The sequence below is a fragment of the Podarcis bocagei genome, assembly GCF_964188305.1.
Source record: "Podarcis bocagei genome assembly, chromosome: 9".
NCBI lineage: Eukaryota > Metazoa > Chordata > Lepidosauria > Squamata > Lacertidae > Podarcis > Podarcis bocagei.
Window position 1 is genome coordinate 22,129,148 of NC_138134.1, and position 22,983 is coordinate 22,152,130.

At 45.0% G+C, this 22,983-nt stretch overlaps 1 protein-coding gene across 5 annotated transcripts in view; it reads right to left on the reverse strand.

Annotated features, from left to right (window-relative positions):
* Positions 1-6: 6 nt before the first annotated feature.
* The window catches only part of SLC7A2 (solute carrier family 7 member 2), a 58,185-nt gene continuing 35,208 nt past the window's right edge, over positions 7-22,983 (reverse strand). For 4 of the 5 annotated variants that reach the window (XM_081208872.1, XM_081208876.1, XM_081208874.1 and 1 more), the window contains exons 3-12: positions 21,047-21,202; positions 19,650-19,815; positions 18,612-18,748; positions 16,349-16,571; positions 7,156-7,295; positions 4,555-4,657; positions 2,955-3,157; positions 2,313-2,479; positions 1,479-1,587; positions 7-384 (exon numbers count right to left, since the gene is read on the reverse strand). In XM_081208872.1, coding sequence (XP_081064998.1) covers positions 185-384; positions 1,479-1,587; positions 2,313-2,479; positions 2,955-3,157; positions 4,555-4,657; positions 7,156-7,295; positions 16,349-16,571; positions 18,612-18,748; positions 19,650-19,815; positions 21,047-21,202 — 1,604 coding nt within the window. In that variant the 3' untranslated portion in view covers positions 7-184. Of the gene's footprint in view, positions 385-1,478; positions 1,588-2,312; positions 2,480-2,954; positions 3,158-4,554; positions 4,658-6,744; positions 6,882-7,155; positions 7,296-16,348; positions 16,572-18,611; positions 18,749-19,649; positions 19,816-21,046; positions 21,203-22,983 lie in introns of all 5 variants that reach the window. The other variant, XM_081208875.1, reaches the window with a different exon arrangement.

The window sequence follows — 22,983 nt, forward strand, 5'->3', positions numbered from 1 at the left end:
ACTGGATGAAGTATCTAGCAGCCGGTTTAGACCATTATTGATGTTTTCACAAAGCACAAGTAGGTTACTGCTAATCTTTCGGGAGCAAGTGTTTTGACATTCCACCCCCCCCCCCAAAAAAAAACCCCAACTACATTCCGTTACACTACTCAAAAGACGTACACAGCATGGTAGTTAGCAACCATTAACATTCACTTGTCCTTTCATGTGTAATAAACTGAGCACTTTCACTTGCATTTTCAATCTCGTTTGCTTCTTTTACATAGATCTTTTCTGGAGCTGCGCTTTTTTCGGAGCAGCTGTCGTCCTCGTCATCTTCATCTTCCACCCTAGGGCGGCCTTCCACACTATGTCGGATGCCATAAGCAAAGTAAATAAAGAAGCCTTCCAGAAGAAAAAAAAGAAAGGGATGTAAGTTTTCTCAGTTTTGCCATATTTCTGTTGCTCTACCCAAGATTACAAAAACAGAACACTTGTTCAGATCTTGGTATCACTTGTGGTCATAGGTTTCTTTAATCCACACTAAGCTTCCATTCTAGTACAGTGATGCCTTGATTCTCAAACGCCTCGGTACTCAAACGCCTTGGTTCCCAAATGCCGAAAACCCAAAAGTAAGTGTTCCGATTTTTGAGCATTTTTTGGAAGCCGAACGTCTGATGCAGCTGTCAGCTATTGTTTCCGGGGCACCTGCACCAATCAGAAGCTGCGCCTTGGTTTTTGAACATTTCGGAAATCAAACAGACTTCTGGAACGGATTAAGTTTGGCGCTTTTGTTTTTGCTATTTATTTTGCGTTTTTGTTTTTGAGGCTTTTTTGGTTAATTTGTTTTTGTGACTGTGTGGAACCTGGTTCAGCTACTGATTGAGTGAGTGAGTGAGTGAGTGACTGCGGAAATGGATAAAAGCCCCCCCATCCAAACAATGACAATAATCAGTGCAGGTAAGATTTTTTTTTTTATCGTCTACAATACTGTCTTATTTTATAGTACAGTACATTGATTACTGCTTTCATTTAATGGACCAATGGTCTTGTTAGATAGTAAAAATCATGTTAAATTGCTGTTTTAGGGGTTATTTTTTTAAAGTCTGGAATGGATTAATCCGTTTTGCCTTACCGTCTATGAGAAAGCACGCCTTGGTTTTGGAACGGACTTCTGGAATGGATTAAGTTTGAGAACCAAGGTACCACTGTATTACTCTCAAAAATTATATACAGAAATCCCTCATCTTATGTGGAGTTTCAGTTCCAAGACGTATGCGGATGTGCAAAAATTGTGTCCAGTCAAACCTTTGGAGCTGCGTCTATAACCTGCATGCTGAGCAGGCTTTGCCCAGCCATCAAGGTTAAGAGCCTAAATGCTCTTTTTGCACCATGTCTGCTTGGGTTACCCAGTATGAAAATGGCTTTTAAGCTTTTGCTCTTGCTTAGGGGGGAGGCAAGAAAAAGTTCACAACAACATTCAGCTACATAATACCTACCAATCGCCATCCAGATGCTAAACCGGATCCAAGTCTCTCCACTTAGTTGTACCATTAAGTAAATATTCACCAAGATACTCAAAGATGGCAAAAATGGCAGGAGTGGAACCTAAAGACAATTTTTTAAAAATTCAGTGTTTTTGACAAATATCCAGTGTGTCATACTTTTAATTAAATTTGTAAAGTGGCTCTACTGAACTGACACATCCATATTTTGAAAATAAAATAAAAGTTATAGGGCAAATTGTCTTAGTTCAGTTGCAATGAACACATTACCTACTTATACTGTATTTTAAATGCAGAAGTAATGAATTAAATTTTGATAGGCCTGCAACGGGAAGGCGAGGACTACAATTTAGTGGTAGTACACACATGGGCTACACAAGATTTTATATATGCCCAAGGGAAAAATAGGGAAAGATAAAATAAGGAACACAGATCTTGTGGTCCACAGCTTTTGCATTAAAAACAAACAAACTTTTTAAAGACCTGTTGCCCAATTAATCTTCAGTCAAGCAAAAGATTGTTAAAATAAAAAAATTCATCTAATCTTACATGTTTCAGTTGTAGTAAAAATGAATTCTCAACTCTTTCTACAGTCAAGGCCAAATTTGCACAAGAACCACTATTTTGGCTTACCACAAAAAGCAACTTTAGCACCATATCAGTCAAGCTTTTTTAAAGGCAACAGCTAACTTATTAATTCAACTGAAAGGTAGCCACTAAAGCGACAGGGTGGTAATCTCCAGAAGGGCAGCTAGTCACACAGCCCCCCCTAAAAAAAGCTGTTTCTGAGGTTTTGCATTTGATGCCACTACCATCACCACTGCTTACCATAAATGCTACTTTCTGTTGACTCTGAGGTTGCCTCCAGATGACAAGTACAATGGTGATAAACAGCACTGAAAGTACTGCAAAGAGACAAATACTCCAAGGCTCCAGATTGGCAAGAAGTTGAATCCCGTTGGTGGCCAAAATGCTTAAGCCACAAATCAGGAAAGCTAAATAGAGGCAATCAAAATAGGGGAGGGGGACACAAAGAGAGCATTTCAAAATCTCAAATCTTTAAGTGCATAGCTGTCAACCCTCCCTTATCCCAGTGCCGTGTCCCGCTGCTGTCCCTTATTGATGATGTCCCTTAAATTTCCTGGGTTTCATGCTCGCCCGGCTCGGGAGGGAAGCAGCGGCTCAGGGTCCTCCGCTGCGAGAGAGAGCAATAGTGACAGGAAAAAACCAATACTGTACATTCCTTTGTTTTGCTGTCAGAACAAAATTAGACTTGCAGTCATGTCTACACCAATTAATCCGGGATGCACAGGCCCCTCTCCCTCTTTTTCCATACTGTTTTCCGCACTTGAAATTTTGGACAAGTTCAAAATAATAAGTAAATCTGATCCGTCTTTTTGTTTAAATGCATTTTGATTATCAGTTGACATTTCCGAGATAGCCCAAGTATTTAGATAGCTTTTGACTTACCCAACAGACATACAAGAAAGCTAACCATGGTGGCAGACTGTTCCGTGGGCAAACTTGATGGATTAATCAGTGTTTGTAAGCTGAAACTGTGTCCTGGTACCATACTCATTTGAGATTCATTAGTACTTTCTCTCTCTGATCCCGCAAGAGCCTCTTTTTCTGCTGAATATTTTGGTTGTTCATAGTTTAAACTGGGTTGGTACCTGTTTGTGCACATACACACACACAAATACATTTGTGTAAGGTGAGGTTCACAGAAAATAAAAATTAAAGGCACAGTGTATTATAATCTACAAGGCCTACAGCAAGAAAAGACATGACTCTATATTTTGGGTAGCATTATTGCACCATTTGTTATTGATATTTAATTCAGACAATAGAGCCAGAATTGCCACCAATATGCAGTCCTACAGCCACTGAAATCTGCATATTACAGGAAGGACATTCAGGTCCAGATTCTCTTAATGTTTCAAAGATGCACAGCAAGTAGGGAAAGAAGCCAGCATCAGTCACATCTGGGGGAGTATTGGGCATCGCTGCCTGAAGCAGCCCTGCATGTCTTTGGGCAGTGGCACCCAACAATGCTGGCTATTACATTGCCTAGCCTCCCTCCCCACCCCCCAGGAAAGACCAGATGAGCATTGGGCACCACTGACTGAAGGCAGCCCATGTGTCCGAAGGCAGCATTGGCCAGCAGCACACCCCTACATAAACACTCAAGTGTTTTCCTTGGGAAATTGCAGGAGGGTTGCCTGACATGTATGGGGACTGATAATGACCATTTCTGGCCTAACCAGAAAGGCCAATATATAGTGAATCACTTCATATGCATTATAAGTGATCTAACTCTCAATAACGGCACCACTGGCCCCAGAAATCCCTCAATATGGTAAACCCACCAGCCCCAGGAGCAGAGCACAACCAAAGGGGCGAACTCCTTGTCCACAGGATATTTATAAGGAATCAGAGCCGGGATTAGACCACAAGAGACAGGTCTGCTTTACCAAACCAAAGATGCATGGAAGACAGAATTTGCACGCAAGATTTATTGGGCCAGAGCTGTTTTAAGAAAGTATCTCTTTCTAGCTTAGAGGTGCCTTAGTGTTGAGAATGTCTCTGTCTCTAGCTCTGAAAAGGGAACTATTACGCTCTGCGGGTCACTTATTTCATACACAGCACCAAAAAAGGTACACATAATAAAACAGAGATATCCAATGTGGTTGCTGAATGACAACTGCCACCATCCCCAGCCAGTGAGGGATGATAGGATTTGGAGTCTAACTTCATATGGAAAGCATTAAAGAAGCACTTAAAGGTGAGAACCACTATGCAACAGAGCTTTATTTCGTACAAGTTGCCCTAGATGCCAAACTTTTATTCTCCCATTCCTCTGTTTACAGCAGTACCTAAACTTGTACAGCAGCGAAATGTGAACTTCTACAAAGTACTAAGGTAGTTGCTCTCATGCACAATCTGCATTTGAAGGGTATCCTGTCTGTGTAACTCATGTTCACATAACTTTATGGCAGAAACAAAAACATTTAAGGATTTAGACAACACTGCCTAACGGATTAGTTAATAACCCAAAATTGGAACTCACCTAAGAATGAGGACACACGCTGCTACTAGCGAATATGCGAGAAGCGTACCAATGGACATCATATCTACTAAAGCTTTTAGGTCAAAGAGAAAAGCCATCAGAGCTAGAAAAACAAGACAAAGCAGAGCTAGTATTAAAAACATGTCTGTATTAAGCTGAAAATGAATATTTGCTACCATCTCCATTAACGTTTAACGCTTGCCCTTAAGGGTCTTTAAAACGTTCATACAATTTGAAGCAAACCATTGTCTTCTAAACGTTTTATGGCCAAAATTAAGATTTTAGTAATGCAGTAGCATTTTATAACCTTCAGGGGAACTGAGTTAATTCCCCTCTGAAATTTGGTGCCATCAGGGCTTTACACCGTAGTTTCAATACTTGGCTTTCACATGAGAAAATGGTATAAATTAATTTTGCATGACAGACACCATTAATTTAAATACATGCATAGACATAATAGGCAAAATACACTGTGAGCATCTCCCATGCTATAAAATGGGAGTTAGGCAAGCTGTTTCTGGCTCATTTTAATACGGCACAAATAGGAAATGTTCCTGGAACGCTGTGCCCATATCAAATCTTGCTTATTTTCTTTTACTACACAAAGCTCATGCAATGAATTAAAAGTGTTGAGCTTTCAAGCACTCATAAAAGATAATCCCTCTTTAAAACAGTGTTAAAACTAAGCAAAAGTATTTGAGGGCTTATGCAAGGCACAGATGAAAAAAGTTTTTGAAAAACAAAACAAAACCCAGTACTGTTGTATTCTGCAGAGGTAATGCTAGCTGCCTGCAACCAAGGGTTTAAAATCAGTAGCCAGTCTCTAGCAAAACTATTTCCCCTTCCCAGGCTACAATTATCCATGGTATGGCATGTGCATCAAAGCAAACCATGGCTTATGTCCCTCCAAAGAATGGTGTGCAATCCTACTTCAAATCATAGTTCGCAAGGGAACTATGAACTAGTGCACATTCAATGTGTAACTATGCTTAATGCTAGGCAGTCGGGATTTTGAGAGACACAGAGATGTCTTTACAGTGTTTATTTCAGAGGGGCAACTTGCTATTGGTTCAGTTGTATCACTTACACCTTTAACTTAAAACTGTTTAACCTTCATACAATTATATCACTATGAATAAACAAAGTCTAGCTTTAACATATTGAAAAGTTAGAAGCTAGCAAAGAGGTATCATTGCATTTTCATCTGAAGTCATAGAAAACTGCAACCAAGATTTGGAAGACTGCACTAAGTCCACAATTTAAGAAAATAATTATTCTCTAAATTACCTATCCTGACACCTCTGTTTATCTGCTTTTTTTTTTTTTTTGCAAACTTTAGCCATCAAGAAGAAGAAGAAGAAGAGTTTGGATTTGATATCCCGCCTTTCACTCCCTTTAAGGGGTCTCAAAGCAGCTAACATTCTCCTTTCCCTTCCTCCCCCACAACAAACACTCTGTGAGGTGAGTGGGGCTGAGAGACTTCAAAGAAGTGTGACTAGCCCAAGATCACCCAGCAGCTACATGTGGAGGAGTGGAGACGCGAACCCGGTTCACCAGATTAAAAGTCTACCGCTCTTAACCACTACACTACACAGGCTCCCCAGCTGTTGTATAAGCAAAATATAATTAGCACTTATATGTTGGTATTGACATGTATTAAATATTTAATCTTTTTAAAAAACCAGACATTTAATCTTAACACCGTTTAAAATGGAGGGACTATCTATGTGAGCTTTAGATATTAATATATTGGCAGGGGAGGGGAATACTTTTCATGCTACATTTGCAGTTATTCAATTGTCAAATATAGTTTAAATAACATATTAACTACAGAGAAAGTGTATGAAAGGCTGGGATGAAAATAGCCCAAATGGAAAAATTCAGTGAGAAAGCAAGGACATTTTATAGCTATTCATCCACACTTCCTTCTTTGCATATGCATAAAAAGGTACCATTGGTCACAGCAGAGGAAAGCTTTGGAGAAGTCCTCCAACGAGCTTGCTCCTCCACAAACAGCACCAGCACCGCCACCACAATTCAGAATTGTTGCTTCTTCTGATTAGTCAGCAGTTTTGTCCCCAATTTGCATGCACAGAAAGTTAGCAAGCAGGCCCATCTTATTAACATAAATTTTGCATGTGAAAATGGGGTTGAGGTCCCAGTTAGGCAAGACCTGCTTTAAGAGCTTACCGGAGATGAGCCCTGCTGTCATTGTGGCAGCAACTGGCGACTGCCTCTTGCTCACTTTGGCAAGAAATCTAAAGAGTAAACCATCTCGTGCCATGGCAAACAGAATGCGGGGCAAAGGGAACATAGAGCCCAGAAGACTAGAACAAAAAAATTTAATTGTTCAGATGCCACAGTAAGAATATTATGCACTAACAGACAATCCGAAACACAGATATGGGGGAAAGGGAAACTGTATGTGTAAAATGCACTTCCAATAACCAAAAACGAGGCTTGAGACAAACACCAAAGGTTTAATAGTTGAACTCTTGAGATTCACATTTTATCACTTGAGCTGCAACTGCTTCTGAATCTACATTTGATCATGGGTGAAGATGTCCCTTTTCCTGATAATAAATTCGCTTAGAGCCTCACCTGCTACAGCACCTGATGACAAAGTAGCAACAAGAGGAGTCTTCGTTTTGGGATTGATACGAGCTAGACATTTGAAAAGCAACCCATCCTCCGCCATAGCATAGATTACACGCGGCATTGGGAAAATGGATCCAAGGAGACTGGATAAAAAGCAAAAGAACATGCAACATGGCCAACACAAAGTCATGCAATGCATTAGAGCAAAAAAACAACAACACAAAAAAAACCCAAGGCCAATTAACAGCATACGATACCAGAAACATGGGATGGGATGGAGATAAATTGTACATGAGACACACTGCAGTTAAGACACAGGTTTCTTCAACCATTCAGTTAATTTTTATATATTGTGCACAGGCTTTTTTTAATGCACAGAGTACTTTGCAGCCTTTATGGTCTATTTCAAACACTTTCAGGGATCCCAGAATGTAGTTCTCTGTATGGAGCAACACCCTCACCTTCTTCACCACAGAGATCACATTGCATCTGTCACAGCCACGAAGATTTCCTCACAATATTTGGAGGGGTGGAACCTCAACTACACTTTTCTACTTGGGCTTTCCAAGGTCCTCACAGTAAAATTCTTGTGTCGTTATTTCCTATATCCTCTGAAGAGAGGTTTGTTTCAAACCTAATTAAGTGATCTGTCCTATGCCAATGATTAAGGCAGAATTACGGTAATATTCCTACACATATTTCAAAGATAAGCTGCTGACACAAAACCTCCAGGTTTGCAGAGGAAGGCCCCCAAATGTTAGATTAACCTGGTGAATTGTAATGGGAACTCTAGTGGTTTACTTTTTTTTTTAATTGAAAAATCTATTGTCAGAGCTGCTTCAAGATCCTAGCTCACAGAGGATCACGCTAGCCAGCGGTCATTAAGTAAAAGTCTTTATTGAATTACAGTTTCCATTCTCACGCTGCTGTCTGCAACTCTACGTCTACTAGCTAGATCGGCGAGGCTCCGTCTGAGTCTCCGCCCCGTGCGCACCAACTTAATATCCTAGCCTTGCTCCACCTTTTCCTCCTGACTGTCCTCCTCTGGGTCCCTCTACCCCCCGGGGCTTCTTCCTTCCGGGATTCTTCTGACGCTGACCCGGACCCTTCTGCCTCCTTGCGCCGGGCTTTAGGACCCGGTTCCCTTTCGGGGCTGCTCACTGCGCCGCCTTCCTCTGCATTTGAACTTGGCGCGCGCGCCCAACCTTCCACTTTCCTCTTAACCGTTTCCTCGCTCCCCGATGGAGGTGTGGCCACTCCTGACTCCTGCCCTCCCTCCTGTGGTGAGCTGCCAGCGCTTCCCTCCTGGCTCCTTTCCTCTTCCCTGCTTCCTGGCGGTGACGCTGGTCCCGATTTCCAGCTGCTCCCCCCTGAGTCTCCTCTGGCTCTATCTTCCTGGGGTGCCTCCCTAGACTCCCCCCTTGCCCTGGCCACTGGTGCTCCTTTCTGTGAATCCTCTGATTCACTGGAAAGACTGGGAGATCTCGGGTCGTCGTCATCACTCATCCTTTCCTCTGTCTCCTCCCCTTCGCTCTCTGTTTCCTCCCTTGCCCGTGCCTCTGCACCTAAACCCCTGACATCCATCCCCCCCTCGAAGCCCCCCAGTCCCCCCTCCCCTCCTTCCGGTGCTGGAGCTGGGGGCTGCTGTTGCAAAGGGACGAACGTCGGATATCGGTCGCTTCCCGTGGCAGGCCTCCAGCGGAACTCTTCCAGGTCTTCCTCTCTGCTCTCGTTGACGACAGTCACCTCCTCTTCCATCTCTGTGCCGCCGTGCTCGAAACCAGGGTCGTCCCCGAAAATGTCCATGTCCGTCTCTCCCGCACTTCCTCCAGGCGGCGTTGCTCTGCCGGAACAGTCCAGCCACTTCCTGCGGAACTGCTCCTCCGGCCTATCGTCCCACCAATACGAGGGTTCTGAGACCGATCCCGAGGGTGACCCCTCCGGGGAACGGACGTCTCGTGTTGGTTCCTCGTCCGAGTCGAACCCCCTGAACGTGCTGTCCGAAAGCGTGGGCGTGAAAAGCCAGTCGTCGAAAAAGTCTGCTGGCATAGGTCTATGTGGGAAGAGGGCATGAAACTCGTCTTTGAGCAGAGGTTCGTCTAAAGCGTAGCCCGGCACCCAGCTGTTCGCACTGGCCGGGGTGCCCTCCCTGGCGAGAAAGTATTCTACTCCCTCTTCCCCCCATCTGGAGTCCAAAATCTCCGTGACTTCGTTGATGCGCTCCTCCTGTGCCACTCCCGCGTGCCCCGTTCCTTCTCTGAGCGGACTCGGCGCCGTTCCGGGTTCCTGGAACCTGTGCGGTGCCTTGTAGGGAGTGAGCACCGATCTGTGGAACACCGGATGCATTCTGGAACCCTCCGGAAGCGCCAGCTTGAAAGCCACCGGGTTGACCTGCTCTTCGACTTGGTAGGGCCCCAGTTGTTTATGCCCTAGTTTCTTCTTGGCCAACGACCTGGCCGGCACTGCGTGGGCTGCTAACCAGACCCAGTCTCCCACGTGGAGCTCTTCACCAACCCTTCTGTGTTTGTCCGCTTGTACCTTGCATGCGTGTTTAGCCAGCTCCAGGTGGCGCCGCAGCTGATCGTGGACTTCCTGCAGCTCCGACGCGAACGCATCTGCTGACTGCGGCTCCCCTTCTCCCCTGCATTCCAGTCCCGGAAAGGTTCTAGGGTGCCGCCCGTTGTTGGCGAAGAACGGCGTGACGCCCGTGGATACGTGCTTCGTGTTGTTGTAGGCAAACTCTGCAAGCGGCAGGTAATCTACCCACGTCGCAGGCTGTTGGTTTGCATAACATCTCAGGTACTGCTGCATGATGGCATTGGCTCGCTCCGCTTGCCCGTTGGTCTGCGGGTGTCTCGCCGACGCCAGATTGATCTTGACGTTTAGGAAACCCATCAGTTTCTGCCAGAAGTTCGAGATGAACTGCCGCCCGCGGTCGGACAGAATAGACCGTGGCAGACCGTGAACCTTGAACACGTGGTCTATGAACAGTTTGGCGGTTTGCTCCGCCGTGGCCACCTTAGCACACGGAATGAAATGCGCCATCTTGGAGAACAGGTCCACCACCACCAACACTGCCGTCTTGCCCCTTGAGCTGGGCAGATCCGTGACAAAGTCCAGAGCCACCCTTTCCCAAGGTTCGACCGGAGTTTGCAGCGGCTCCAACAGTCCAGCCGGCGGTTTGTGCACCGGCTTTGCCCTCTGGCAGGTGTCACACCTCGCTACGTAGTCTGCGACCTCCCCTCTCATTCCAGGCCACCAGAAATCCCTGGCTACTAATTCCACCGTCTTCTCCTTGCCAAAGTGCCCGGCCGTGGGTGCGTCGTGCAGCTGCTGTAGCACCTTGGCTCGAAGTTCGTCACCCGGCACGTAGATGGCCCCTTTACGGATGAGCAAGCCATCTCGTAGCTGGAAACCGTCGGCCGCTGCCTTGCCCCCTCGCACCTCTGCCATCTTCGTTCGTGCGAAGGAGTCCCCCTGCAACGCTCGCCGCACCGCCTCTAGGTCCACGGTCGCCGCGGCGCACGCCCACACTGTCGGTGCAAAGATGTGCATGGCGGCCGCTGGTGTTGCGTCCTCCAGATACTGTGGCTTGCGGGAGAGAGCGTCTGCCATGATGTTGGTGTCCCCCGGGACATACTCTATTCGGAAGTCGAAGTCCGCAAAGAACTCAGCCCAACGTATCTGCCTCTGGTTCAGGAACTGTGCCGTGCGCCAGTGTTCCAGATTCTTGTGGTCCGTGCAAACCTGCACCGTGTGCTTGGCGCCGATCAGAAAGTGCCTCCACGCCTTGAACGCTGCATGAATGGCCAGCAACTCCCTGTCCCATATGGTGTAGTTCTGCTCGGACTTGCTGAGCTTCCTGGAGTAAAACGCTCCCGGCCGCCACACGCCCTGCGGGTCCTTCTGCAGCAGGACCGCCCCCACTGCTCTGTCCGAAGCGTCTGTCTCCACCCTCATCGGCATGCTGGGGTTGACATGAAGCAGCTGCTCTTCCGACGCGAAGAGACGCTTGAGGGCCTGAAAGGACTGCTCCGCCTGCTCTGTCCAGATGAACTTCTTCTTCTTGGAGCTAAGGGTGTCAGTGATGGCCGCCGTCTGCATCGCGAAGCCCTTGATAAACTTGCGATAGAAGTTCGCAAAGCCGACAAACCGTTGGACCTCCTTCCGGTTGCGTGGGCTCTTCCAATCCAACACCGCTCGAACCTTGGCGCTGTCCATGGCGAGCCCCTTGGCAGACAGCTTGTAGCCCAGAAAATCCACCTCCGGCACGTCAAATTGGCACTTCTCCAGCTTGGCGTAGAGCCTGTGTTGCTTTAGCCTGCCCAGCACTTCCTTGACGTGCTTGTCATGTTCTTGCTGCGACTCCGAAAAGATCAGGATGTCATCCAAGAAACAGACGCACGTCTTGTAGAGAAGTCCCGCCAACACGTGATGCATAAATGCTTGAAAAACGTGAGCGCCATTTTGCAGTCCAAAAGGCATAACTCTGTATTCGTAGGTACCCAGTGGCGTGAACATGGCTGTCTTCCACTCATCACCTTCCCGCATGCGAATGAGGTTGTACGCCCCCCGCAGGTCCAACTTGGTGAACACCTTTCCCTTCCGTACCTTCGCCAGGAGGTCGTCGATGCGGGGCATGGGGAAGTCCGACGGCTTGGTCACACTGTTCAAAATCCTGTAATCCACTACGAGTCTTTTTTGGGGCGTGTCTCGCTTCTTAACAAAGAATACAGGACTGCCCCCCACTGCCTTAGACTCCCGGATGAAACCGCGTTCCAAATTATGATCGATGAAGTCTTTGAGTTCCTGCAGTTCGTCCTCAGACATGGAATACAGCTTCCCTTTAGGCAGCGCCGCCCCCGGCAGCAGGTCAATTTTGCAGTCATATGGTCTGTGAGGGGGTAGCCTGTCCGCCTCCTTCTCGCAGAAAACTTCCAGAAATTCTGCGTACTTGTGGGGAATCGCTTGCAGTGTGCCTAGCAGCAGCTGTGACTCCTCTTCCTCTCCTTCCTGCCTGGGTACGATGCAGTGTTCAGCACAAAAGGAAGAGCCGAAGACCAGCTGCCTCTGGAACCAAGCCATCGTTGGGCTGTGCTTGTCCAGCCAACTCATACCCAATACAATGGGCGTGTCAGACAGTTGAGTGACGTTGAAGCTGATGACTTCCCTGTGATTCCCAAGTCGCATCACCATTGGTGGCGTCTGCTTCACCACTTGCCCCCCTAGCAGCTCCCTGCCATCCACCGTGACAACCTGCAGGGGCAGTGTGGCCGGCAGCAACTGCACAGCGTGCCTGTCGACAAATTCCTGCCCTATAAAGTCCGCGTTGCTGCCGGAGTCGATGGTGATTGGCACGTCCATGGTGATTCCATTGGGCAGCTGGAGAGATGCTGTGAGCCTCACTACTGGTTTGGGCGGGAGGGGGTTCACTGGCTGTAAAATTTCTGGGGACTGCGTCACTAACACGTCTGGCTGGGCCCCAGTGCCTCTTCCTCCAGCCAGACATTGTCGTTTCCCTGCTGTGGTCCTCCCTGCTGCGTTGCTGCAGTCACCATTGCTGAGGCTGCAGTAAGCTTGTGGGGCCTCTGGGGACACTCTTTCGCCATATGCCCTGGCTGCTCACAGACGTAACACTTCCTGGTCCCTCTAGGAGGCTTCGCCTTCACTGCTGCCGGTGCTAGGGCTCTGGTTGCTGACTGAGCCCTTGCACCTCCAACCTCCATAGGTTCGGCTCCTCCTCCTGGCGGAGGCGTGGATTGCGTTCGCGCTGCTTCTCTGGGAAAGAAGGAGGGGCCCCCGGCTGGTTCGCGCCCTCCACGTCCTTCGTCCTTGCTCCACGGACGTCCTTCCAGCCTCACCCCCACGGCCAGTGCCCTCTGAACGACCTCCTGGGTGGTTCGGGGTCTCTCCCTCCTCGCTATCTCATCTTTAATCGAGTTGTGCAGTCCCTCCCAAAAGAGGTCTCTTACAGGAGCCGAATCTCTGTCCCATTCCAGGGCACTGACCAAGGCGAAAAAGCGTGCATGATACTGTCTGACGCTGGCCCTCCCTTGTCTCAGCCCATGCACCTCCTTCCGTGCAAGATCAATGTCAATACTTGATAAGAAACACCCATCCATCGCTTTAATAAAGGCATCCGCATTCTGGAGCGCCGGATCGTTATCTCTCCATAAATTGCGCAACCATGCTTTCGCCTCCCCATGCAGATGGGACATGATGAACCCCACTCTCTCCTGTTCATCTCTAAAGTCTTTATGCAACAGTTGCAGTGCGCACAGTACGTCGGCTCTAAAGTTGGGATACTGTTGCAGGTTCCCATCGAAGTGAGAGAGCAGCCCGCCTGTCCGTCTCGCCAACCCAATTCCCTCCTGCCGGGGTGGTTGCTTTGCCAGTACGTCTAACCTGACCTGGAGATCCCTGCAGGCGGCAGCTGCCTCGTCCTCTCTCTTCCTGGATGCGAGAACCTCGGCGTTCAGTTGTGCCACTGCTTTTCTGAGGTCCTCTATCTGCTGCTCAGCCGTCATGTCTCCTGCCGTTCGTGAGCTCGCTAGTGGGCGCCTGTTTCTCTCCTCTCCTCGAGGCTGCAGATGCCCACAATGTGGAGACGGAGCCTACTGTCAGAGCTGCTTCAAGATCCTAGCTCACAGAGGATCACGCTAGCCAGCGGTCATTAAGTAAAAGTCTTTATTGAATTACAGTTTCCATTCTCACGCTGCTGTCTGCAACTCTACGTCTACTAGCTAGATCGGCGAGGCTCCGTCTGAGTCTCCGCCCCGTGCGCACCAACTTAATATCCTAGCCTTGCTCCACCTTTTCCTCCTGACTGTCCTCCTCTGGGTCCCTCTACCCCCCGGGGCTTCTTCCTTCCGGGATTCTTCTGACGCTGACCCGGACCCTTCTGCCTCCTTGCGCCGGGCTTTAGGACCCGGTTCCCTTTCGGGGCTGCTCACTGCGCCGCCTTCCTCTGCATTTGAACTTGGCGCGCGCGCCCAACCTTCCACTTTCCTCTTAACCGTTTCCTCGCTCCCCGATGGAGGTGTGGCCACTCCTGACTCCTGCCCTCCCTCCTGTGGTGAGCTGCCAGCGCTTCCCTCCTGGCTCCTTTCCTCTTCCCTGCTTCCTGGCGGTGACGCTGGTCCCGATTTCCAGCTGCTCCCCCCTGAGTCTCCTCTGGCTCTATCTTCCTGGGGTGCCTCCCTAGACTCCCCCCTTGCCCTGGCCACTGGTGCTCCTTTCTGTGAATCCTCTGATTCACTGGAAAGACTGGGAGATCTCGGGTCGTCGTCATCACTCATCCTTTCCTCTGTCTCCTCCCCTTCGCTCTCTGTTTCCTCCCTTGCCCGTGCCTCTGCACCTAAACCCCTGGCATCTATCAATTTAATTATTACTATCTTAATGCTATATATTACACTATTAGTCACTTGTGATCATATGATTTGTTTTATTTATGATTTTTAGAATGCCTGTAACAGTTGGAGTAAAATACTGAAAACTGAAGAAACCTGAGCCTTCACTGCAGTTTTCCTCCCAAACGGTATACCAGTAGAAAACATGTAGTAATACTTGCAATGCAATTAAGCGTCACCAGCACCTTGAATGATTGCACCAGGCAGCAGGATTGAAACAGGCAATATCAGAAAACACTTTTTAAAAATGCCCAAAACCCATTATATCGTGTATTAAGTCATTTAAGGCTAAAACTTCATTCTTGTTAAGTACCTCTTTGCCCAATCTGTGTTCTAACGGAACCCTCATGCCAAATAGGATCCAGGAAACAATCTGACAGACCCAGTGATCCAATCCTCCTGGACTTGGACTGGATTGGGGTCTGCTCCAGAATCTGCACATTGCCAGATTCCCAGATATCTTATGGGTCTTTTACAAGGTGGCCCAAGGTCTGTGGTCCTGCCTGCTCTCTTGTAAACATTAATCCCAGTCAGCTTGTATGCAGTGTCCCTGCTGCAACATGCCCATCTGGAGGCACCAGGACATGATCAGGCGACTAGGAGTCATATGTCTGCATTTGACAAAAGTGAAGTAAACGTGACATCTTACTTAATTCGCTGCAGGATGCTAAACAGGTCACTGTGTATGCTAAACTGTATGATTTTAAATGCCATATCAGCTAAGCAGCCTTGGCACTGTTAATAAAATAAGCATATGCAAATGTTAGGAAGCTTGTACAGCCCTGATAAGTTTTAGAAACACTGAATCCCTGCACTAAATGCTTGCTTGAGCAATTTGCAATTAAGCCACATTTACTTCGTAATGAGTAGGACAGGAAGGGTGTTCCTCATAATCGTGGGGGTCTTTTCCAACCTATGGTAAAGTCACTTCAAGTGGAAACGCAGCCAGTGTAAGTGATTTATGAAGCCCAAATTAGATGCAGCTTCTTTAGTACATGCTTATATTTAGAAATGCAGACACTTTCATGATGGATTTTGGATAGTTCAGACAAATTTGAGCATAAGGTTTCTGTAAAATTACACTCCCCCTGATTTGACACCAAAATTATGTTAAAACGTGCATTTTCAATATATGCTTTTTAAAAACAAAAAACAAGAACCCGAGCCTGGAAAAAGTACTTACAGTGGTGCCTCGCAAGACAAAAAGAATCCGTTCTGTGATTCTCTTCGTCTAGCGGTTTTTTCGTCTTGCAAAGCAAGCTGATCGGATCAGCTGATAAGCAGCTTAGCGGCTTAGAAAAAGGGTGGGAAAAGGGAAAAAAAACCAGCAGGAACTTGCAAGACATTGTCATCTTGCGAAGCAAGCCCATAGGAAATTTGTTTTGCGAAGCACCTCCAAAACGGAAAACTCTTTCGTCTAGCGAGTTTTCCGCCTTGCGAGGCATTCGTCTTGCGGGGCACCACTGTAAATATACTTTCATTACCCACACTACTACATGTATTTTAATATCACTCCAGTGCATTCTTAACAATATTCAACAAATATGATGGTCAATAAATTAGCACAGGTAGAAAGAGATGAATTTATGAACGTAATTTTTCCTTTCACAAGGAAAAAGTTCACAAAATAAGAACTTAAATAGTTGACTTACACAGCTGAGCTACATTTGAGCCATAACAAACTACATAATTATTCTAAATATCTCTGTTTAGCAAACCTAATAAATCAAAACTTTTAAAAATAGCTCCATTTTCCTGGCAATGACTTAGGTTTTCCTTATTTTTACCTTGTTGATAAAGCACACAGAGATCCCACTGCTACAACATATTTCGCTGGGCCCCATCCGACATACTCAAAGGCTACAGGGAGAGGACTTTTCTCATCAATTAAATAGTACGGCATCATCAGAGTTAAAGCAGCTGAAACACCAAAGTAGGCCAAGAAGCAGACAAGCAAGGAAGTTACAATCCCAATAGGTATGGCTTTCTGGGGATTCTTGACTTCTTCCCCTATGGAGAAAAACAACATTTTATTCTTAGTGTGAATAAGAGTACGGAAGATGGCAAACAGTGAGATTGTGTGTCCAGTTGGGCAAAGTGCATCCATGAGATTTATTTTTTATACAAAAGACTTTACTTTTTATCTAGCAGGAATACTGACAAATACAGAGACTCCAGATGGGATCATGTTATTGGTCTAAATTGAATTCTGTGTGATTTGTGAAGATAAAAACAAGTATTATTGGCCTGGGGGGAAGATTTTAAAATACACCAATTTATATAACACAGCAGCACAGTACTACATATGCTGATTCAGAAATAACTGCTATTGTGCTGAGAGAGAGAGAAATGGGTGGTGTCGTCAAACAGGTAGTGGAAATGGGATAGTAGGCAGGTAAGCAAAGCACGTGGGACGTGGGTGGCGCTGTGGGTTAAACCACAGAGCCTAGGACTCAGAAGGTCAGCGGTTCGAATCCCCGCGACGGGGTGAGCTCCTGTTGCTCGCTCCCAGCTCCTGCCAACCTAGCAGTTCAAAAGCACGTCAAAGTGCAAGTAGATAAATAGATACCAGCAGGAAGGTAAACAGCGTTTCTGTGCGCTGCTCTGGTTCGCCAGAAGCGGCTTAGTCATGTTGGTCACATGACCCAGAAGCTGTACACCGGCTCCCTAGGCCAATAAAGCGAGATGAGCGCCGCAACCCCAGAGTCAGTAACGACTGGACCTAATGGTCAGGGATCCCTTTACCTTTAAGCAAAGCACAGAGGCACTACTACAGGGTTACCAATAACACCTTCAAACCAGGTAAGATAAAAGTGCTTTGTCTGATAGGTCTGGCCTGTGATTGCAATGAAAGTTCAAAAAATTGCTACAGGCCAAAAACAAACAAACCAGCCTGGATGATACAGGGAGTGAGGAAGAGGAAATGAAAACATAGCTGTTTGGTAGAAACTTGTGAATTCTCTAAGCTAAGAGAGGGAGCAAATGGTGTGATGTAGGAGTGAAAAAAAGCTACCATAGAAACACTGTTTGCTACCTCTGGCTGAGAAAGCAGGTTTTAGAGGTTCTCAGTGTACTGAGCCTACGCATGATATTTCCAATTATTAGGGGTGACTGAGCATGAAGTCACAAAGTAGAACTTAATATATATGCCTTGGAGAGACAGATAACATGGTTCTTAAAACCAATTTAATGCCTTTTTAGAACATGCAACAAATTAAAAAGGAGGACAAGATGTCTCTCCTTTACCCTATGTAATTTATGTCAATTACACATTATCATGCTGAATGGATTTTAAAGTGCGGCAAGAAACAGATCTTGCCATTCTGTTTGTGATACAGAATGAATGGGGCAGAGTTGGTAAGATTTTCAGGCCAAGAGAGAAATGAACAAAGATTGCATCAGAGTGTTTGGTGGCTTCTGCTCTGCAAATCCTATGCATGCTTACCTGGAGTAATAACAGAGGTTGCCAACATAGTGCCTGTGGGCACACATGCACCCACAGAGACCCTCCACAATGGTCACAGGGTTACATCCACCTTCCCCCTGCTGAAAATTAGGCTTGAAAGAAGCATTCTGTTGTAGCCAGTGGAATAGGCTGCAGTCTGACTGCGCATCTCTGTGTGTACAGTTTGCAAAAGTGCCCACAGGTCCAAAAAGCTTAGTGACCTGCCTACAGACTCAAGCAAAGGTCTCTTTCAGCCCTGCTACTCGAAATCCTTTTAACTGGAAACGCCATCAAGTGAAGAACCAATAGGGTTACCATAGTCCAGAATTCCCCAGACATATCTGGAATGCTGCATTCGGAAGCAGTGTCTGGGTGGAAATTGTCAAAATGTCCTGGAAAATCTGGACGTATGGCAACACATGTCACTTTTTGAAATATGGCAACCCTGAGAACCAAGATCCTTTTGAATGCAAAGCATGCACTGCAGGTCTTTCTCTAAAATGTATAGGATCATGCTATAGGAACACAGTGGTTTTACACTACAGCTCCAGCACATGTAAATCACAACTTCAACTGCATGACCCTTTTTTTAAAAGGCAGCTTACCAGTTGTTGCGATGCAATCAAATCCTATAAAAGCATAAAAACAGGTTGCCGCACCAGCCAGTGTTCCTGTAAAGCCATATGGCATGAAGCCACCAACTCCAAATGCACTTGTCACATTTTCAGAAGATGACAGGTTTCTAAAAAAAACAAACAAACAATAATAATTACGTCGTATCCTGTGTAGGCATGGGACTTACAAACCCCACATCATAACTTGAGTGGTTGGGTGCACAACAGTGGCTCTCAACATTCACACACATAAATCAAAGGTTAATTGTGCACATGTGCTTTTTATTCTTTGCTTTTTTACCCTTTGTCCTGAAGTGTCAGAACCGCCCCCCAAGCACATTTAAAGTCTCGATGCCATGGCTGTTCCCATACGTAGCACAGAAAGATATGAGCTGAGCATGGAAACAGTGCAGGGTTCAAAGCCCAATGCACACTGAAATTGCAGGTTTGGACTTAAGCACTGAAAATGTCAGGATGTTTAAACTCACTTTTATCTACTTATTGCTATCAGAGGGATTTTGCAGCTCTGTGACAGGTTTCCCCACGTACAGATGTGGTATTTAGCAGTATTCACTGCATGAAAAATGAACTGCCTATGAGGACCATAATGAACTAGTTTGGATGATGATGTTGGTCTAATAAGATGAAAAATGCACAAACCCTTTGCCTGTATAAGCAGCTGTTTTGCTTTTCCGTTTTCCCTTTTGAGGTGATTAAATCAGGAAGCCTGTAATTTACAGCTTTCCTTTTTCACCAAAAGCTGGAAATTATGGTTTCCAGCTTTGGATCAAGCCAGGATATTACAACCAAAACGTGTCATTGAAAATGTCTCACCTCTGGCCAAAAATAAAATAAAATGCTTTCCTCATTCTCAGTTGACGATTCAACTGTTAGTTGGGCATCAAATCTAAAATGTTACATTTATTTTTATTAAAACATTATTAAATCCCATCACATAGATCATTATGCTCCAAAGTCTCCATTCTAAGCAACCAAAGCAGAAAAGCAAACAAAAAAACCCTGTATTACTCTATGTATACTGTGTAGTTTATAAGAAATTCTTCTGTTTTCCTCCAGTTATGAAGATCGCCTTTCACAAAACCAGAAGTCATCACGAAGAGGAGGACCAAGATGTTAACAGCAGTGAAGATTTTATTCACCCATGCAGATTCTTTGACTCCAAATGATAATAGGCCTATAAAACAATATTTTTTAAATTAAGTAACATAATTAAGGTCTACATGTTAGCATTTCTAATATTATGCTTATTACAATTTGACAATGTTTTGTTTACATGAGCTATCTCATAAGGCTGGTTCACAGACTCACCAAGCTGGAAATTCTGTACACACAGAAAGCATTCAAGTCCATATTTTTCTCTCGGGATGTAAACACGACTTCAGAATAGGAGATAAGCTCCACCTAGAAATCCCTTTCACAGGTCAGAAGCAAATGACCTTATATCCACCAGCACAAGCACAACACAACTCTACATGATGATGATTATTTTTTAATTCCACATGGCCTTTGAGCTAGGGAGATTGTTGGAATTGTACATATGCATATACCTGTGAAGGGCATTGCATTGTACATGCAACAGGCAACATGGGCATAAGCTTCTTACTCATTATGCATATGAGATTGCTAGACTAGTGAATGTGTGGACCAGCCCTGGCTTGAGAAGAAGAGGCAATAGTCGAGAGCTCAAACTTATATCTCTAACATTAAGTCTATTTTTCTGACCAAAAGCAATACAATTAATATTATTTTTTAGAAGACATTTGAAGGCAGCCCTGTTTGGGAGGTTTTTAACACTTGATGTTTTTATTATGCTTTTAGATATGCTGTAAATTGCTCAGAGTGGCTGGGGAAACCCAGCCAGATGGGTGGGGTATAAATAAAAAAAAACAACTATTATTATAATATTATTATTACTAATATAAATGATATGAAGAACAAAGTTATCTAACTACTCTTGCTAACTTTTACTGGAGCAGATTAATCCAGTAATAAATATGTTTAAAATAAACATTTCTCCAAAAATGGGCTGCACTGGATTAGAATTTTCATTTTCATTTCCTAAAGTTTGTACCCTTGTATGATACATATATCCAGTATACACACAAACATTTCCACAAGTAGTTAAAGAAATTATAATCTAGAATTGCAATGATATGCATGTGTGATCTCCACTTGAAATTAGGATATCCTAAACTGAGGTATGAAGATATTGTTCAAAAGGAAACAAAAGTGACAGAATAAAAACTAGAACCAAATTTTTGGGCCCACAGGTTGATAGGATTCCTAAACTTGCAGATATGTCATGCTTGAGGCTAAACATACCCTGCCCTCTGGGCAGAATTTTCCTCTTAGCAAAATTACGATAAGAAAAATGAATATTAAGTGTATATATATATATATATTACCTGCTAGGAGCAATATAAGGCAGACAGCAAAAAAATCTGGGTACTCTGCTAGACCTGAATAATTCATTCTGAAGTAGGTCCTGAAAAAGTAACCAATTTGTTTCCCAAGGAGTTCATCAAAGGTACCACTCCACGCTCTTGCTACACTTGATGTACCTTAATGAAATGGAACAAATTGACATCAAAATGCAATTATTAGAATTGTAAAAGACAAAACCTACATATATTTACTAGGCATTATTATATATTTATTGTTGTGGAATCTTTCGCTGTTATTGAGACATATTGGGCTATTGAGGCCCATATCTGTGCTCTTCTCTATTCTGGATGTGGTTTTGTGTTATGTTGCAGCCTTGCGCCCCTTCCTAATGTTGGGAATAAATTTCTATTTTGGAAACAATAAATCCCCATTCGGGAAACTGCAGATGACTCACATCGGATAATACAGTTTTTTGGAAGAGACCAGATACAGGCCAGAAGGTTATTTTCAGCTGCTACCATGAGAAATCCCTCATTTCTAAGTTGGTTTTGATGAAGCAATGAAATGAGATAGTAAGTTGTACCCAGTGCTAATTCTACTCAAAGTTGACACACTGAAATTAATGAACTTAAGTCAGCTATTTCCAGTAAGTTCAGTGGATCTACTTTGAGTGGGAATAGCATTGGCCTCACCCCATTTTCTGGAAATCTTGTCAAAAACTCTACGTTCTTCTTAGAATACACACTTCACAAGGAAATGTGCATTTTCAGTCTATTTCATGCTTCTTCCTTTTTTTTTTTTTTTGCTACAGCGCGAGTTCATTTTTCTACATGCTATGACTGTATTTCAAGGGTGCCCTGTTGTTGCAATGCATTGTATTGTTATTTCTAGCAACAACATTGTACCAACTGACAGCACAGTTAATTTATTTAATATTTACAGCAACCAACTGGGTGGAACTGTGAAGCGTTTTCCACGCAGAGCATCCCAAGGGATACAGCCATGTGGAGGAAGCAATGCCTAACCAATCATGTCCCCCAGTCCCAGCTGTTGCTTTCTGGCAGTGACTGAGAAATGGGTCTCTGCGTTTGCCTAGTCCTGGCTGAAAATTCCCAGCAGTTATTCACATTAACACAGAGTCAGAAATTGCCTCTTCCATACGTGCACATTCCCAGGATCACACTGATTGCTCTGTGCGGTGAGAATTTCAGGAATAAGCACGGGGGCCTCATGTTCGATGACAATCTGAGAAACTCTTGCTGCTCTGTCTTCAAAAGGAAGATGAATGCTGCACCACACACCCAACATTATTTACACAACGGTTGAAGACAAGAGAAACCAAGTATTTGTTCTAAGAATTATATTAGCAAAAAGTATTTATTTGCAAAAAAAATTAAATAATTATCTCTACCACTATTTAGAAAATATGCTGGATGGTTGCAGTGACATCAAAGGCTTTGTCCTCTTTGTCAAGAGAGGCATGTCATCAAAAGCAATTTGGGGATTGTCTGATGTTGCTCTCAGAGAGCATAATTTTATCTCTGGAATCTACACGTGGCTTGTGCACAAATGTGGCATAGTAGAAAAAGTGTTGGAGTGGGACATGGGAGGCCAGAGGTTAATTCTCCACTAGCAATTTTGTTTACAGGTTGACAATGGGCAAGTCACATCAGCCCATCAGTCACATACACCAAGAGAATAACTAATATGACTATTGTTCATTTCCTTTGGTTTCCATAACCACTACAGGGATCCACACCCTATTCTTGCGCTTGAACAACCTTTTTCCTAGCCCATATGCCATTCACCTCTCATCATTTCAATGCATTGCAATTTTATCCCCTTCTCATATTGCTGGCTGCTGGATATTGTCCCATTCACACTGCTGCCATAGCCACCAAAAGGTCAGGAACATTGAGAGCATGTCCCCCCAAAAGTGTTCTCCCTCTCTCTCTGT